This window comes from Ochotona curzoniae, unplaced genomic scaffold (assembly GCF_017591425.1).
Source record: "Ochotona curzoniae isolate NIBS_2020 unplaced genomic scaffold, NIBS_Ocur_1.0 scaffold_4763, whole genome shotgun sequence".
Classification (NCBI taxonomy): Eukaryota; Metazoa; Chordata; class Mammalia; order Lagomorpha; family Ochotonidae; genus Ochotona; species Ochotona curzoniae.
Genome location: NW_024467123.1, coordinates 10,526,233 through 10,546,083, shown reverse-complemented (window position 1 = coordinate 10,546,083; position 19,851 = coordinate 10,526,233). Strand labels below are relative to the sequence as shown.

Here is a 19,851-nt window from a genome sequence, read left to right as displayed (position 1 = left end):
GATGAAGCAAGGTCAATCACAGTTGGAAGACATCCATAATCCATGCTGGAATTCCACTGTGTCCCGCAAGAGGACTGCTTCCTTTATCGTAAGAAAATAAGATGCTCTTTCAGGTCTCTTTTATCAAATGAAGATTAACATTCATTTCCTCCATACAGTTACAGGGACTCTTCAGACCCATCTTTCTGGCTCCTTAGCTCCCATGTATCACATAGGAAAATTCTCTGAAAACACACTATCCACAGAGAGATCACTTCAGTTTCCTGACCTGCCCTTAAGGTCAACCACTCTTCGAAGGGGTAGGGGGTGTCAGGCCACAGAATTACCCAGGCACACATTAGCTATCAGATACAGAGAGCACAAAAACAAATCATCTGGATGAAACAAAATGGGTTCTGGAGCTTTTCCTATGAGGCCCCAGAGATCCCCTCTTCTCCCCCCATTAGTACCGGCCTGCCAATGAGGATTGGCTCGTTCCACCAACGGAAGCACCTCAACCAGTGGCAGATACCCCGTAATGGCCACCACACTTCTTCTGCATAAGCTAGGGCCGTGGGCCAGCCGTGGGCCAGCCGTGGGCCAGCCGTGGGCCCAAGGCACCCTTGCATGAAAAGAGAGTCAGGAACATGTCAATGGTCATGTTAATATATAATGCAGTTAGGTTGTACTCGCTCTTCACCTGGGCAAAAAACATCCTCATAGAAGGCAACCTCCCTCACCTCTCAGGACCCTTCGGAAATGTGAGCCCAGGAAAAGCTTTGTTCCGGCTTTACGCTTCTTTCCGTCCTGAGATCTGTTCCTGAGTTACACCTTCACGATTCAGCAGTTAACAGAGAAAGTGTGTTGGTGGGAGATCACAGGGACCCTGCAGGAAAGCCAAACTATGTGACAGAAGCTTGAAACAAACACTGCTCTGGAAAGTCATTTGTATTAGCTGATGGCTGCATTCTGTTTTCTAACACGAACATGCAACATGTTCAACACTATGCTGACTGCGGTTTGCTTGGAAGAACACACTTTTGTCATATGACGACATGATACTTCCTGTCTCGTGAATGGTTCCTGAATATTCGCCACACGCCTAGACTCGGAAGCCCGGGAAGTGCACCTGGGAGCTCTCTCCCACGGGCGTGGATGTGGACAGAATGCAAAGAAGCACCAGAACTCAGTTCTGTGAGTGTGCTTAGCGCTGAGATGAACTGGCTGCCTGACATGGGAAACTGTTGGCACTGGCACACAAGAGCACTGATCCACAACAAAAGGAGAGCTCACCAGCTCCTTCGCATAAGACTGTACAAGCACATCACCCTGCGTGTCACATCTTAACCATCCCAAGAAAGGACAGAAGCCGCTCTCCATTCTGCAGTCTTGGCAAATGGTTTCGTTCTGTTTCCACCCGTTCTGCTTTGTTTATTTCATCTCCATGATTCTGCTTGGATCATGAATCATGACCTTTTTTTCTACAGTAGTCAGAGTTTTGTCTATAAAGAGAGAGAGAAGAGAGAGAGAGAGAAGGGAGGGAGGAGAGAAAACGATTTAGCAGAACCATAAATGCAAGTTTTCACTTTGTGATGGGTGGACTGAATTTTTTATGGCAGTGGGTAATTTGAGTCATTGGTGGCTTCTAAACGTTTATGAGCACCTCCACAGGGAAAGAAAAAACACTGTAGCTCATTTCATAAATTTCCTAAATCCTACAAGTTGCCAAGCCCTTACTTAATATATTTGCAAATCAGCCCCAAATAACCCACTTAGCAATTCACTTTCATAATATAGCTGAAGCCAAAAATGACTTTGCTCTCCTAAATCCTCACAAAATACTATAGCACTTATCCTACTGGAAAAGAAGAATGCCTACCAACGAGAAACGTTCCCCTCATCACCAAGGAGGCTGTGTGACACTAATCTCTGTGAACAGCAATCAGATATCCTTCTTTCCTCACTTCTGGCCTCTGAGAGTCACGGAAGAAGTGTCGGCCAATGGCTGACAACCCCTTCTTCTGGTGTGAGTCATGCCCCCTTACTGGCACCTACACAGACCTTACCTAACACACTACATGTGTGATTGAGACACATGTCTAGTAGGGCCCAGACCTAGACCCGTGCTCCCAGGCTCAGCCTTCACAGCCCCCTGCCTATTGTTCCTCCTCTTTAAAGATGGCCTGCCTGGCTGACTCAACATATGGACTTCCCTAGGGAAAGCAATTATGTCTCCATAAGACACGGTCTCTGACTTCGTCCCCTCCAGACTCCTAACAATGGCGCCTGAGGTCACTCTTAAGCTCAGACCCAACACTGCAGTTCCTGGGAATGAGGGAGTGGAGTCTTGATCCAGGTAGTGCTTTGCCAACACTGACTTGTGGCCGCAAGGCCACCCCAGCTTGACTGAACCCCAGGCCTCAGCCATAGCACCACCTCTCTCTGCCCCACCCATCGTCCACCCAGCCAGTTGGGATTCCAACTCTCCAAACATCTCAGATACCTTTTTCCTAGTCTCAGTTCAAGCCCTCCTGACACAAATCTCCCTCTTATGCTAACCTCCTAACCTAGCCTATCTCCTGGTGAGAAACCCTTCATACACAATGCACACACACTCTGGCCTCACTCTTGCCTAGAAAGCCTCTTTTCTCTCCCCGCCACCATCATCCATGTGGCCCTCCAACTTCCCTTCAATTGTGGCAACTTTTCACTAATGTTGAGGACTTACCCAGGTTCCTGGTCCACCTCTATTCACATCCATGGCTCCTCTATCCATTCTGTCACATCTAATGTGAGCAGCCCCCAACTCCACCTCTATGCTTACCATCCATTTGTGTTAGAATTCTACTCTTTATTCATGACACACTTCACATGCCACCTCTTTTATGATTTCCACTTTTGATATCCCTTGCCAAATCTTACATTTCTTGTACATTTCTCTGCACTGCTTATTTTTATTCTGCCTTATATAGTTATTATCTACTAAGAAAACACATAGTGTATTAGAAAAACCAAAAGAGGCCAATCATCTATATCTCCTATCTTAGAAACACTGCAAGTTTAAGTGTATGCAATTGCAAAGCAAGAAGAAAATAATTTATTACTATTACCAGTTGAATAAGAATAAAGTATTGAGTTCCAGCTGGCTAATATTGAGGAGTATAACTCTGTGTGTCTGGGGGCTGAGGGGAATCAATGAAATGGCAAATGTGTATTTGCTTCTATCTTTAACAACATGTCCTTCCACAGTCAGTCTGGGTTTCAGGAGCTTCGTGTTTCTTCCCATGAGATCAATCACATTTCATTTTTTTTTTCCTGCAAAATTTAGTGGTTTCCATTTTAAAAGAGTAAAAATCACCCTGCATTCCAAAAGTTCAGCACAAACCCCAGAGCTGCGTATCGACAGAATCGGTGGCAGCAATCCAGGGTTATTCTGCTACAAGTCATTGCTAAGAACCACTGCAATCCATGCTGCTTGTCAAAGACACTTTGAAGAGAAGGATAATACAATCACAAAGGAGAGGAAGAAGAAGGGGGAAGCAAGAGATAGTCGAAGACCATTTCATAACATTTTCACACGTGTTTAAATCTGTTTTTTAACAGGTCTCAGAAATGGTGTCAAATACTCAGAATTATCATGATACTTAAAAAGATACTAAAAAGAGAACATTTATGTCACTTGGAAGCAAATCCAAAAGTGAAGTCACCAATTTCCAAAGAAAAGAAAGACTCTGCTTATATCACTCTGTCACATTTGGTTTTGTATCACCAGGGTCTGGATTCTTATCAAAGGAAAGAAAGATTAAAATTTATAGTAGCGGATTAGAATTACCAGTGCAAAAGTATTTGTGGGCAAGCCAGTGCACAGATGAGTTTTGGCCTACCTGGCTATGTGAAGGACCATAGCTCCTGTTAAGCGGTTGGTGGAAGGCCAGAACTTCCAGTGCACCTCCCTCCCCTAGCTTCCCACTCCTGCTCTGTGAGAAACAACTCCAGGAACTGGGCAGATTACATAGTGACCCTCCAAGGAATATGTGACCTTTAAGCTGATTGGCTGGGCTTGTTTTCCCTGCCCCACCCTATATAAGCTTGTGCTTGGCATCCAATAAATGGACTTGTCCATCAGATTTGTCTTGGGTGATTCACTGCAAAATGTGCTTTCACTGCAGACCACCTCCCCCCCACCAGCTTTTTCCCCCTCTGCTTACTCTGTTGCACCCAAGAAAAATTCTTAAGGGCCTGTTGGACTCCTGCAGCTCTTTCCTATGTTGATCAACAGAATTAGAAGAGGGGGAAGCCAGCATTGTAACACAGTGAGTTAAGCCAGGCTATACAGGCAACCCATACCAGTGCTAGCTTATGTCTCAGCTGTTTCATTTCCTATATAAATAGCTCCTTGTTAATGCTCCTGACAAGGCAGCAGAAGATGGCCCAAATGCTTGGGCTCTGCTATCTACATGGAAAATCCGGATGAAACTTCTGGCTCCTGGTTCTCTAGGTCCAGCACTAGCCAGTGCAGCCATTCAGGAAGTAAGCAAACAGATTGAGGAGAGGACCTCTCTTTGTACTTTTTCTTTCTTCAATAATGCATGGCAGTTCTACAAAAAGAAATGAAAATAAATCTTCCAGTATTGGTACTGATGCAAAAAAATGTCTGATAGACAATCAGCAAAACAGCAATGATTTCAATTTCATAGGATAACTCCATCATCAGAAATTTCCTAAAGGATTTGGACATTGTTTTATTATAAGTTAATGTTGACAAAGTATAAGAAAGGAATAATACCATTCTCAGATCACAGAATAGCAGATTATAGCCTTGTGCAAGAGCCACCTGGCTTCCTCTTTTTGTAAATAAAGTTTTCTTTGTAAAATCATATCCTTTAAAAAAAAAACAAATATTAATGACACAGGCAGAGAGGAGTAGGGTTGACAGATGATTATCAAAGCTTGAAATAACGACTATTCAGCTCTTCGCAGTAAGCTTGCTGACTTCCATGTTAGACTCGCAGGAAAACAGCACCCAAATCTCTCTACTAGCAAAAGACATAAAGGCAATGTCCTTGGACTTCGTGTTGACTGATTATTTTTGTAAAAAAGCACAGCAGCATGCAAGTGAAAATCACTTTGGAACATAGACTTGAGGTTCAAAACAGTCCCCAACCTTCTTTATCTGTAAGAAAATTATTCAACCTCTCTAAGCCTGTGTTCTTATCTTCAGAATGGAGATAAAGGAAACCAACCAATCAGAAAGAACTGGGTATTAAGCAATGTAATTTTCATGGAGTTCACAGCATGGAATCTGACAGTGAACCCTCAGGAAAAACAGTATTATTTTAAACTAGAAAGACTGTGTTACATTTTTTAAAATGACCGTTTTGTGCCCTCACTGTGTTACATTTTTTAAAATGATCGTTATTTATGAGATATTAGCTAAAATGATCAGTGAAATTATTCTCCAGCATCCTGTGTATGATGTATGCAAATCCAATGTTTTCTGGTACTGGACTTTATCTGTCCTTTCCTAGTTAATATATTGTCTGCGTGACTGGACTCATTGCCACCTGTACTTCCCTTCCATCTGCCCTTCAAACTAGTGCCAGAGACTTTCTCAACACATTACTCCTGGTAACTGAAACCAAAGTGTTTTTCACCTTGGTCTACCCTACACAACCCTTGAACCAGGCAAAATAACCTACTTCCTTGTTCCTGGAAGTAGTCACTTCTAGAAGCTAAGCCTGCGCCAACAACTAAAATAACTCACTTAGCGATACTAATAACTTACTCATTAATACTTAATTCAAAGTCCTCAACTTACTCTATGAGTTGATCTAAAGCTATTATGTCCTAAATTGTGCCCAGTCCTCATCAATGCCACAACTTAAAAGTACCATAATACTCATCAATAGCCTGACCTCCCATTCTCCTCCTGTCCAGGGGGGTACTTTCAAAGCACAGATAAATCTATAGACTAATCTGACTCAGAGTTTACAGGGCATCCTAGCTGTCTTCCGGGACAGCTGATGGCCTCAATTTCCAGTTGAAAAACATTCGTCAGTTCATCAATGCCTACAAGCTAAGATCTTTCAAAAAGCAATAAAATGATAACAATATCAGTAGGGGCAGTGGAGTCATCAATACCATAGGAGCTATGTGATCTCAGATCAGCTACTCTACATGTCTATGTCTCCAGTTATTCTTCTGAGAACTGAGAATGTTAGCATCACCTACTTGCAGGTAGCATGGCATATAACATGTTGTAGGTAGTCAATAATTGTTAGCAATCACCTTAATTTATCACACATTAAGGATCAGGCACTATACTAGATTCTCCAAATAGAAATCTGACATCCCTAATCTAGTAGGCAAATACTGGTAGAATATTATAAAAAAGACTTCTGTGGTTGCTCACAGTATATATTCTAGACCAAAAATCCTATTTTTGAATACTATTTTTATACTGTAAACAATTTCACTTGTGTAAAATATGTGGTTATATTAGAAATAAAAATGAATACCTGTGAAACAAACAGCCCACTCAACAATAAGCATAGCTGGAATCTTACAGTTTTTGCACTGTAAGTTAAAGGCATTCTGCTACATTAAGAATGTCCAACATTAGGTATCAGCTGACATGAATGGCGACATCAGCTGTGGTTTATCTAGTTCCCATAGTTGATGTCACATGGGGGGATTGAACAAGGAGACAGGGAGGACTCTCTCAGCTAGGATGTCCCCTGCTTCTCTGGTCTGTTCTTTCCTGCTGGGGTCAGCAAAAGCACACGCCTCTGCCTTCTCTCATGTCCTCCACCATTGCTGTTCTCTCACACCAGTACATTCCATCTTGTCCATCTTTCTTTCCCTCGACTTTCAAATGTGATGATGGCTCTTCTACCTTCAATTTAAAACCAAGTCTTCCTCTGACCTGTGGGCAGCTCTAACGACCATCCTATATCCATTATTCCTGATGATGTCATATTTGTTAACATATGAATCATTTATGAAGTTTCCATTTCCTTATCACCGCTAGTAACTAACTATCCTTTTTCAGATCCCAATACTCTATACTGCAATTGCTCCCTGGAAAACCACCCAAGACTCAGACAAACTCAACAACTTTGGATCTGTTCTTGATTCCCAAGATGATGTGGGAAGTCCCCATCAAATACTCCGATGGCTTCAAAGACCTTGCCCAATCCCAAGCACCTTCCCATCCAGAGCAACCAACTTCACACACGACTCCTCCTGTTTAGCCTGTGTGAAGATAAATTCATTCGAGAAAGATCGTTTTTACTTTCTGTCACAAAAGAAAAATGTATCAAAGAAGGATGAGGTCATCAAGAATTGTGCTGTACAGAAGAATATCAACAACTAAAATGATGACGTTACAGGAATTTGACTATGTGGACAGAATTCGTGTACCACTTATAAGACAATGGATGGGAAATATCACCTTCGTTGTTTCACCCACATCAACTCCAATTCATCAGCCGGGAATCAGTTGCCTCTTCCAACATAACCAAGCACTTATCTCTGGCTGTTGAAACTTGACCGGGTGAGGGACAGGAGACTATTCTACACTACATTCACATCTGATGTGTCTATAGAAAATTGGCTACTGCTTCAGGAAACTTGCTATGACGCATATCAAGGAGTTGCACAAAAGGGTTGAGGGAAGAAGAGGCATAAATAATTGTAAGTAACCTTACAGTGCAAACTCAGATCTTTCTGGCCTCTCAGCTAGCTTCAGGGCCTCGTGCATGCCTGCGGCAGACAGCTTCCGGTTGATATTCCGGTACTGGCACTGGAGCAGGCTGCGGTAGGTGGTCCTCAGGTCCCGGTTGAAGAAGGCATATATAAAAGGGTTAATGAGAGAGTTTGCATAGCCAAGCCACAGGCATGTCCTCTCCACCCACAGTGGGATGCAGCTACAGGCAGTGCCACAGATGAAGGGCCTGGCGGTCGACAGGAGGAAAAAAGGCAGCCAGCACACGGTGAAGGCCCCGACAATGATCCCCAAGGTGGTGGCTGCTTTCTGTTCCCTCTTAAAGATGGAGATGTTTTTCCTCTCGTGCTTGAGCAGTCTTGAAAGGTTTGCACACTCTTCCACCTCCTTCTGCAGCTTCACCATGCCATTCAGGGAGAGGATGCTGTCTGGCGGCACGCGGGGAAAGCCAGGGAACTTGTGCTTGGCAGCGCTCTTCCTGGCAGCCTTATAAATCCGGTAGTACATGAAGAGCATGACGGACATGGGGATATAAAACGCCACTGCCGTGGAGTAAATCGTGTAGCCAAAATCCTGGCTGATCAAGCACACTTTGTCGTCGTTGACGTTCTGAGCCCAGCCGAAGAGCGGGGGCAAGGTGATGGAGGCCGAGAGGAGCCACACAGACAGAATCATCTTGGCCATGCATTTCCCATTCTGCCTCACGGGGTAGGTGAGGGGCCTCGTGATGCCCAGATACCTAGGAGAGAAACGGAGAGGGGACAGTGAAGAAGGAACTACCAACGCACACAGCACTGCTGCTACTCCTCGGCACAGCCTTCTCAGGGGGACTTTTTTAAGTTCTCATTTTGCAGAATGGGTGAGCTCAGGCTTGCAGGTGTTCACTCTTTCGCTCCAGGCCGCACTGTCCGTCAGAGACACTGCCAGGACTCAGCCCCCAAACCCTCTGACTCTAATATTAGTCCCATGCTTTTTCCCTTTCTACTAGCAGCTCGCAACCCCTGTAGTCAATGAACAAGAGATTAAACAGCTGCCCTCCCACCCCGTAACCACAGCTGCCACGATCGATGAGGAGCAAGCCATCAAGCCTGACGTGGAATGTTGTGACATACCCTTACCAATGAACCCAAGTATCTCACACCGAAATAACATACGCCCACTGATCTCCGTGGACTCCTCAATTCAAGCTCATTCTTAATTCATTTTATCTTTAAAATGCACTGAACCAAAAAATAATTCTTACAGATCACAAAAATAGGTGAGATACTTTGAACATTCTTGAGTTTCAGAACAGAAGATAGGAAGATACTTTTTTTTTTAAACCTCCAGAAAATTCTCCCATGACAACACTGTCAGAGAAACCATGGGAGAAACACACTACCTCATCTCTCCGGACGCTGGAGAATCATCTCTAAGGGTACCGTGCTGAAAAGCATTAGGCAAATCTAACACTTTCTCCACATGGAGTTCTATATAGGAAATAAACACTTTTCCAGTATTATCAAGAATTTGTCATGCAAAAGACAGTCAACAGAGAAAACAAATATGGTAAAATGTTTCGCTAAAAGCTGAACATTTTTAACACTTATTTTTTCCACCATGCTTAACTACTCTTTTGAAGAAGAACATTTGAAAAGCAAAAATGGGCAAAAGCTGGCTACTGTGCTGTTGTTGCTGCCCTCTTTACGTTTATAAAAGACACAAGCTTGAAACACAAAAAGGGGAGTCAGAGAGACCCTGGCTCAGTGACTGCTGATTTTTCTGAAAGTCTGTTTATTTGGAGGTTAAAATATTAAAACTAATAATTATTTCTGAAAATACTATTGACATGTAAATTATACCATAGAAGTCCCAAATCATGCTTTCATTAGTGGAACACTGACAACAACGCAGGATTGAAATACAACAAAAGGAACGATCTTTTTTCATTGGATTCATTGGATCTGCTTATTCAGCGTGACTATCCATTTATTCCTTTAACAAATAAAGTTGTTTCTGCATGCCAGGCACTGTTCTAAATGTTGGGGACATGCAGTGATGTAAGGAAACCAACATCTTGAATGCAGACCTATGCAGAAATCCTGCAGAAGGAAGGGGTTTGACACCAGGATGCTGCAGAAGGAGGCTCTAATCCCTTCCAGGGGCTCAAGGGCTTACCGCCTGGCTCTTCACTTCCCTGCCCTGACCTTGCCTGCCCCTGAGGACCCAGAAGCACTCACTCTCCAGGGGTTCATCAGTAGCCATGAGGGTGATGTCTAAAGGAGGGAAAAGACAAAGGCGTTCCTGATAATGCAAGAGCAGAAACTGAAAGAGCAAGGAGAAGGAACTAACGAGGAGGAGAGACGGAGTAAGGTATATACAGGTGACAGAGAGAGGAAGAGAGGGAAAAGACAGAAGAAATATAAAATAAGGTTTGCTTTATGTGAAATTGTGGGAGATTCAAGCTATGGAAACAAAATTAAAAAAAAAAAAAAAACAACTTAAGAGAAACGAGATGAGGAATGAGGAAACCCCTGAAGATGTCAGACCTGTCCACAATGAGGCAGCCCTTGGCCTGCAGCAGAGTTCAGACTATTTTTCCTATTAAACAGATCTCCCTTTTTAGCCAGCATTATAACACAACAAGTTAAGGTACCACTTGCAAAGCTGGCATGTCACATCCAATGCCACTTCTAGTCCTAGCCTCTTGGCTTCCCATCCAGCCCCTGCCAAGGCAACTGGGAAAGTGGCAGATGACAGCCCAGGTACATGGGAGACCCAGACGGAATTCTAGGTTCTTGGCCGAGGCCCAGTTTCAACCTAGCCGTTGCAGCCATTTGGGGAATGAACCATCAAGTAGAAGATCTCTGTGTGTATGTCTCTCCCTCTCTGTTGCTTTGACTTTCAAATTCATAAATTTTTTTGAAATTTTCATGGAAAAATATACTTAAAGGTAACCTTTTTTAAGAAAAAAGTTTCCCTTTCCTTGCTTGGCTTTAAGAGTACTGTTTCCTTATGGAAGTCCTTTGCAGGTCTCTCTTCTTGCTCTGTGCCTGCTCTTGTTCCCAGTTTCCCCACGCATCCTTTCCCAAGACTTGGCCTTTGGTTTCCCTTCCAGCTTTGCCTGCAGTCCAGACATAAACTGCCTGTTCCCCAGCCAGGTCAGGCTGAAGCCTCAGGCCTGCCAGAGTCCAGGTCCAACATGCAGATTAGTTCATCAAATTCCCCAGGTGGCCACCAGATGGCATTGTCAGCCACCTTACAAATACCTAATGGGATGGGAAGGGTTGGCAGATGGTTGGAACAAGATTGTGACAAGGAAGGAAATGGGATTACTTACACCAATAAAAGATGTTATATTTTATTTGTGTGGTATTAGAAAAAAATTAGCAATCTTTGGACTCGCAGCCTGGCAAATGGCTAGTCTTGAAGTCAGTTCAGTTTTCCCTTCCATTCCCTCAGCATCTTCCTTTCTGGAAGGAGACACTACACTGTCAGGCTTACTGAAAAACCCAGGGGTGTCTTTGCTTTAGTAGTAAGATGATCACATGCCATATCAGAATGCCTGGGTGTGACAACTGCTTCCAAGTACTGCAGACCCTGGGAGGCGGTGGTAATGACTCCAGCAAACGGGTTCCTGAGTCATGGGAGAGACCTGGATTAAGTTTCCAGCTTCAGCCTTCACCATTAGGGGTATCTGCAGTCTTATACTGTGTACATAAATAATACAGAACTGACAGATTAATCATGGGAAATTAATTAATGGAGTACCAAAGAAGAGTTCTAAGATATTAGTGAACCTTATGGAAACAGTATCTTCACTCATTCTAGTCTTCATAAAGTGATGTGAATTGATGCCTATTCAGTCTTCCCTACATGTTCAAATTATATCCTATAGATTTTGTCCTGTGACTCCCAATGAAACTGTTAGGTTATCTTGACAATGCAATGCTGGATCCTCTGCCATTGCCTATGCCCACAATGATGGACTTACCACTGTTTATGAAGAACTGTAGTATTGTAATAATACAGAGGAAATCAGTGGGGGAGGGAAGGGAATTTGGGCAAGGGGTAAGGGAAATCCCTGAACCTATGGAACTATATCAGAAAATAATAATAATAGTAGTAAATGCAAAAATGGTCCTATGTAAGGCTACATTCTCCATTATTTTCAAGTTATACTCTCTAGTAAAGTAATTCTTCAGTTTCCTAGGTACCACCCTGTAAGAATCTAGGAGGTCAGAATAAAGATAAACAAGATAAACAAACAAAAATAAATAATTATGTGTTAAAAATGAACAATTAGAGAACATTTGGGAGAGTAAAACTTATTAACAATGATCCAAAATCTCAATATTAAAATTTCAAATATATGACAAGGATTCATTTAAAGAAAACATGGAATTCTTCAATATGCATAAAAGAATATCTGAATCCAACAAAACAAAAAAAAAACACCTTTTTTTCTCCAATATGGAAATTCATACCTTAGTGCGAATTTTCCCCTCAATCTATAACAAGGCCAACTAAATAACCTAGCAATAATTTTAATTTAATTAGATAATTTTAAAACCATCAAGTCAGAATGCAAAAATGGATCAAGAAACGGCATCTCCGTTTTTTAAAAAAAAAGCTAGTATTCTGATCACCATAATGCAATAGGTCCCATCCGTGAAAAAAGAACACTGCTTTCTTATCTTTTTCCTTCTAAAACATAAATCCCAGATGAATTAAAGACTATCATGTAAAATTTCAACCCAGGGCACGTGTTGAACCTGGTGGTGAAGATGCCCACATCCCACATGAGAGTGCTGGGGCTCCATTCTTGGCTCCTGACTCGGCTCCAGCAGGCAGCACAGACAGGAAGAGGAGTTGGGTATCCTGGCTCCCTGCTTCTGCCCTATCCAGCCAAGTCACTGCCGGCGCTCTCTCCACTCTTCTGCCTCCCCCAAAACGGACGAAAGAGAACAGGTGTTTCTGCAAGTTCCTAATAACAAAGGGCATTCTTAACCAGGATAGAAAAACTTACAAGTATAGGATGTGACACTGATAAATTTTAGTGACAAAAACTGAGAAAAAAACTAGATAAATAGCATTTGGTTGAATTTAAACATCTGTGCTGAGCTAAAATCAAATGGATCAGGAACAAAAATGGCAGTATGCCAATATTCACAGGTCGCTTACAGGGTAACTTCCAAAAAGAAAAAGTCATTCTAATAAAGAAGCCTGAAGCAATTAAGCAAAAAATAAGCTATTGTCCTGGCCAATAAACACTTCCAAATAAGTAAGAATTTCATTAATAATCAAAAACATAAAAACTTTTAAAAAATGACATATATTTTGATCATCTGCCAATTTTTAAAACAAAAGCCAATATGATAAATTTGTAAGAACACACACACACACACACACACACACACACACACACATTCTAATACTCTGCTAGTGAGACTGTCAGTTGGGATTACAATTCTGAAAGGCAGCTTCCCAAAATCATTAGCACTGACCCTTGGGCTCAGAAAGTCACACTTAGAAATTTGTGCAAATGTGAAATAACCAATCTGCAGAAATGCTAACTAACTACATATCAGAGAAAAAGGATGCAATCCAGGTACCCATCACTAAGAGATCAGATAAATTATGGAGGGCTTTTTTATATACACATATTATAATGTATATATGTGCAATCAAGAGATCATTAAAATGATACATATATGTATTTATGACAAGGAAACAGAATACAGAAAAACAATAGACTATCATAATGATTCATCTTTTTATGTTAAAGTTTGCATATGACTTTATATGCATGATTGTATTCATATATCTATAAGAATAGCCACCAAAATATTAGTACAAGTTTTATTTGAGTTGTAGGGATTTTATTGGCTTAAAACGTTTGCTGGATTTTTCTATTCTTGACATTTTTTTAACAGTGTACCTATAAAACAATGCTTCTTTCCAAAAAATAAAGAAAAAAAGCAACAATAGTTTTAAGAACAAAATAAAGACATGTAAGAGAATTTTGTGTTTCTATATTAAATGGTTCTGGCAATAGAGAAAATCTAGGTCATCAAATGCTTAAAAAAAATCTGATAAATCTTACATTGTTTCAGTTGATTAGCTTGACAAAAGTATTTTATTACATTCATAAACTCACATAAAGGAAAGAACTCATTGACATTTAAAATCCTATAATTACTATAGAAAGCAATATTGTTAATCAAGGAAGTGTTTGTCCAAATTATACATAAATTCCTCCAAACCTTATTTAGGATAAATCTTACCTTCAAGGGAAAGAAAGGAGAAAAAAATCAAGCCTAGATTGATTCTATTCCTTAATATGCACAGCTAATATTTATCCCACAACGTTTTCTGCTCAATTATTCATTGGGAAACACAGTGTTATAAAGCCTTTAAAATTTAACTACACAAACGTTAAAATATACCAAGTCTCAGCATCAAAGGCACCAAAGTATTATACAATTGAGGAACCTATGCAATCCTCCTTAGGGGTTCCACTGAAGTAGGAGTTCCCTTTAAGTAGTTCCATTGAAGTAGTCCAGAGAAAAAGAGGATTAAGGAGTTATAATCTGCATAGAGAGGGATTAGAACCAGATTAACTCTGCTGCCTGTTTTCCTCTCTGACTACACAAAAGTTGTGGAGAATGGTTCTTTCATTAAACACTTTTCACTGAATTTTTCAGTGCTGCAGAATAATAATTTACGGAGTCAAAGAAACCAGGTAAAATTATCCTGGAATACAATGACTTTCACACCATTCATCTTAACAAAGTTTCACACACTCAGAAAAACTTCTTCCAGAAGACGTCTTCCCTTACACTATGGCACAATCCAGTAGAATCTCCCATCTCATTTAGTGGTTCCTCAAATTCCAGACTACTGGCATCACCAAGGAATTTCTGAAACATGCAGATTTCCAAGGAACCCCTTCCTTGCAAAAAGATTTGGAGATCTAGGACCCAGAATATAGAATTGATTGCTCTGTGCATTGCTGTCAAAACAGCCTTCTCTCACTTAGTTCCGAGGACTTTGCAATTATGTTATGAAGAGCTTTAGTTTTATTTCACATGCTTCATCTTAATGATTTTGCTTCCAGCTTTCCTGGACGACAAAATCATCATGAATCGTGTTTTCATTATCTCGGCTATTAGTTCTGTCTCATAGCACTCTATTCAATAAGGTAGGAATGGCTTTCTCATCTTGATGAAGCACATTTTTTTAAGCACCTAATATGAGCTTCTGCGAACCTTTTGGCTTACAGTTCACAAAAGAATTATATAAATATGTATATATACACAAAAATGAATGTGTTTATTCATATATTTACAAAATCAACATAGAAATGTAAGTTTCATAAAACCATAGCCATTTTTTGCTCTCATCTGTGTTACTCTATTTCAATCTTTGCAGCTACTGGTCTTGCACAAAAATGATTTCGCAAAATAATCTGTATCATGGCCCAAAGTCTAAAAAGCACTGGCTTTCAGTAAACATACATCATAAGTCATGAGGACACACTAGCTAAAAGCACAATGAGACAACCTGGCCATAAGAATGGTTAAAATTCTAGATGATGACAGTGATGAAAACTACAAAGACAAGTGTTCTGTAAACATATGGAGCAACTGGAAGTTTATTATACTACCTAAGGAGGTATAAACTGATGCAGTAACTTTGGGAAACTATTTTTAATAGCTACTAAAGCTGAATAATATATACTCCATGATTCACCAATGCTTCTAAGTATGTGATGATAGTAACCAAAATACTGTACATATAGGGAAATGTTCATGGTAGCACTATTGGTAATAGTTCCAAAGGAAACCAGTCCATTCTACAAGAGTTAAGTACAGTTCTACAACTATAAAGCACAGTTCTACAGCTATACAATAGGTATCCGCTCCTGCCTTCAGATCGGCATAGCATCGGCCTGTTGCACTCACTTGGGGAGTGAATCATCGAACGGAAGATCTTCTTCTCTGTCTCTCCTCTCTGTATATCCACCTTTCCAATAAAAAAAAAATAATAAAAATAAATCTTTTTTAAAAAAATGTATTCAATGAGGGTCTAGCGTGGTGGCCTAGTGGTTAAAGTCCTTGCCTTGAATGTGCCAGGATCCCATATGGGCACTGGTTCTAATCCTGGCAGCCCCACTTGCTTCCAGCTCCCTGCTTATGGCCTGGGAAAGCAGTTGAGGACAGACCCTGCACCTATGCGTGAGAACCGGAAGAGGCTCCTGGCTCATGGCCTTGGATTGGCGCAGCATCGGGCATTGTGGCCACTTGGGGCATGAATCATCAGACTCTGTTTCTCCGTTTCTCTGTATATCTGACATTGCAATAAAAATAAATAAATCTTTTTAAAAAAATGTATTCAATGAAATAGTAAAGGAAAACTTCCCTAATCTGGAAAAAGAATTGGGAGATAGAATACAGGAGGGGCACAGAGCTCCCAACAGGGCAGACCAAAAGTGATCCTCACTACAACACATGATAATCAAGCTCTCTTCAACTGAACACAAGAAGATCCTTAAATGTGCTCTTCAAAACAATCAATTGACCTACAGAGGAATGACAATCAGATCCAGTAAAGAAAAGCTCAAAGAATACACATATTCTAAACCTGCACTACAAATGATACTTAAAATGTTCTCGTGTCTTTTTTATTTCTCAAATGCCTAATGATGTGAACTTCTTTTCATGTGCTCATTGCCTGTGTATCTGCTTTGTGCTTTTCCTATTTTTATTTGTATTGGAAAGGCAGATATACAGAGAGGAGGAGATATACATAAAGATCTTCCATCCGCTGCTTCACTCCTCAAGTAGCTGCAACAGACAGAGCTGAGCTATCTGAATCCAGGAGTCAGAAGCTCCCTCCAGTTCTCCCATATGGGTGCAGGGTCCCAGGGCTTCGGGTCATCCTATACTGCTTTCCCAGGCCACAAGCAGAAAGCTGAAAAAGGAAGTGGAATAGAACATGAACCAGTGCCCATACGTGATGCTGGCATTTATTTGCAAGGTGAGAATTTAGCCATTAAGCCATTGTGCCAGGCCCACAAATGCCTATTAAAATTAAAAGCTCTTACTCAAAGTTCTTCTTTTTATTTTACTTTATTTTTTTATTATTTTTGAATTAGTAGCATGCATTGTGTGATTTCATTCTTACAATTCATCAACTTTCTATTAACTTTCCACCTAACTGTTAAATAAACCAACCAGAAACCAGCTACTCTTCTAGGCAGACATGAGCATAAACTAAACTCAACAAAAGTTAACTCTCATTTTACTTTTCAGCATAGGGAGTTTAAATGCTTTGTTGCTTCTTTTGTATTTCTTATAATTCCTTAAATTTTTAAATCACATTTGCTTTCATAAAATTAAATTATTACGTGAAAATATTGCAAAGCTTTCTAAATTTTATCTTTGGGGCTGCTGCCACCTTATTACCTTCTTATTTTTAAATGTATATATTGTAAGATAATTATCATAATCAAGCTAGCCAACACATTTATCATCTCACACAGTTACCAGTGTGTGTGTGTGTGTTGAGAACATCTAAGGTCTACTCTCATAGCAAATTTCAAATAGATCATACAACATTGTTCTTAAGCATATCTCCACTCAGCTCAACGACAAGAAAAACATCACACGTACCCATTCTTTAACCAATCAGAAAGGAAAAAGGGCAACTTCATAGCTGAGAGTCATATACATGCAAAAAAGTTGCTTGTACAAATCAGGTTCTTTAAATGAAGACAAGAATAAGTGCTGCTAGAAAGAGAATAAAAGTAAAATTTCCCATACTCTTATTGCTCAGAAATAGGTTTTATCAATAACTTCAGCATATATCCTTCTAACTTTTCTCCCCCTTTCTGGTTGACTCAAAGTCATGTCCACTCATTCATTTGCATATAGAGGACTTACTACATTCCAACAATGTAACGGAGTATGGTGAAAGGAAATAAATCATCATTAATGTTCATTTCAGGCAATTCTCAGTGCTCTGAAAATGAATATAGGATACAGGCACAGGAAGAGGCAGTGGGGATAAGATGAGATAGTGAGTTGAGAAGGGGCCTGTCTGAGCATAGTTTTCAATACAGAGGTTAAGGGAGTCATGTGAAGACACATAGGAAAGGACAGGCCCTCAAGAGCAGCATACAGCCTTGACCAAAAACAGGAAATGGCTCCGTGTGACCAGCATGAAACAAGCTCAAAAGAGAGATGTGCATGATACATTGCAAAGGACTTGCAAGCCATGATGAGGCTATTTTGGGCTGGAAAAACTTCAAAGGCTTATGTGTTTGATCCCCAGAGTCTCAAGTTAATGCACAAGGAATAGAAGTTAACTGAAAGAAACTCCTGAAGGAGGCTTCCCTTGGAAGTGATTGGCTCATGCTGTTGGAGGTGGGGTCCCTGTGATCCAATCATTGTGGATATAAAGAAATGCAAAGATGGGTGATGGCTACCATATTTGAACCATAGTGTCTACCTGCTCCTTAGGCCTTCTAGTGTATTCCTAGTGCTATTTCATGCCAGTAATATCGACTGACTTCAGAAATACAATAAAATGTTTGTCTGGCTTAAATAGCTATTTTTCCCCACCCCAAGGACCCTGGATTTGGATGACAGCTTCAGCCTCACCTTCCTAACCCTCCACTCCAGACCCCTACCTGCTGTAGTTTAAGAGCCTGTGCTGATGTCCTGTCCTGGGGAGGCAGCCTGTACAGCCAGGGCTTCAGGTCAGCTGAATCAGCATCTGTGCCTAACAGGAGCCACCAGCTTCCAATGCCAGCTTACTTGGCTTGCTGCTTGCCTTGTATTCATTTCAGGACTCTACAGCCTGCTCATTATTTTCTTGTTAGTTCACCTATGCAGTTAAACGATACTGTATTTTTTTTTTTTTAGTATTTTTTCATGTTATGCATCAATTTGGCTTTTTAGAAGACACAACCCATCCATAACACTACCAGAAATAGCCTGGATTTAACTTAATGTTAAAATTGGCTCCGTGTTTATCTTTACCCCATTATCTGAATGGTTAAGTTCCCTCCCCCATCAACTGCTTCAATTGCTGGGCTATTCCCTTCTTTACTTTGGAGGCTGCTGTGACTCAAGACAAGTCACCTCTGCAGGAGTTTTCTCCTCTGAAATGCCATTAAGATTTGGCTTGTCATCATGAATTTTTCCAACTAGATCTGCCCATCAGAGAAAGGTTACTGTATAAGTATTGTTATTATTCTGTGACCTCCAGCAAGATTTCTAGAAATTTGGTTCCTAATAGGAACAATATGATTATACTTTAAAAAATTACATTCTCCCCATAAGTCATAATAAATAGATGATACGGAATAGTTCAGCATTTTATAATGTTATCTGCCATAAAATGCACCACAAGAAAAGCCTCTATTCATGACATCAGCCAGCTCAGGAGGAACAACTAGGTACCCCTTTAAAATCTGTTCGCTTTCTTAAAATTCATCACAAAGTACTCTAAAACAACCCTTTAGTGGTACTTTCCATCATCTTCAAAATACTTGCACACTGGTCTTCCCTTGAAGTTCAAGCTCTGGAGCACCATATCCAGCCTCTGACACAAAGAGATTTGGTTCGAGTCCTTGCTCTAAGCCTTCCTAGGTGGCAGACCAAGAGCAGGCGCCTCAGCCTTGGGCTTCTGCTCTTCATCTACACAACAGGAATACAGCTCTTCCTCTACAGGGCTGCATGGGGTCTAAAGAAGTACATCAATAAAACCTTTAGTCCAGTGCCTGGCACACAGGCTATCTGCTCAGTACATGACAGAAGCACTAGGACTACCTAGTTAAAAAATAAATCTTAGCCCAATAATACTATCAAAGGAGATGTGTATTCATAAAATAAATGATCCCTGATTAAGCTAACATCACTGGAGTATCAGGAAGCCAAGAGATCTGTTTACAGAATGAGATTAATTCACATTGACCTGACCCTCTTCTTTTACTTAGTCCTCTACTGGGCCAATCACTCTCTAGGACAGTCAGTAAGAAGACAACTTGACGATTTTCATCTTGATTCAGAACAACCTGTGAAAGCTGACCAACATGCTCTCAGTTCACTCATCAACCATTCATGCTGTTGATCACGTTGGAAAAGTTGGGAAGTTCC

At 40.8% G+C, this 19,851-nt stretch overlaps 1 protein-coding gene across 1 annotated transcript in view; it reads right to left on the bottom strand.

Annotated features, from left to right (window-relative positions):
* Positions 1–1,228: 1,228 nt before the first annotated feature.
* Positions 1,229–19,851, bottom strand: part of HTR7 (5-hydroxytryptamine receptor 7) — a 70,874-nt gene continuing 52,251 nt past the window's right edge. Inside the window, exons 2-3 of the mRNA XM_040970423.1 lie at positions 7,689–8,444; positions 1,229–1,481 (exon numbers count right to left, since the gene is read on the bottom strand). Of these exons, the coding sequence (XP_040826357.1) occupies positions 1,439–1,481; positions 7,689–8,444 (799 nt within the window). The 3' untranslated portion in view covers positions 1,229–1,438. The remainder of the gene's footprint in view (positions 1,482–7,688; positions 8,445–19,851) is intronic.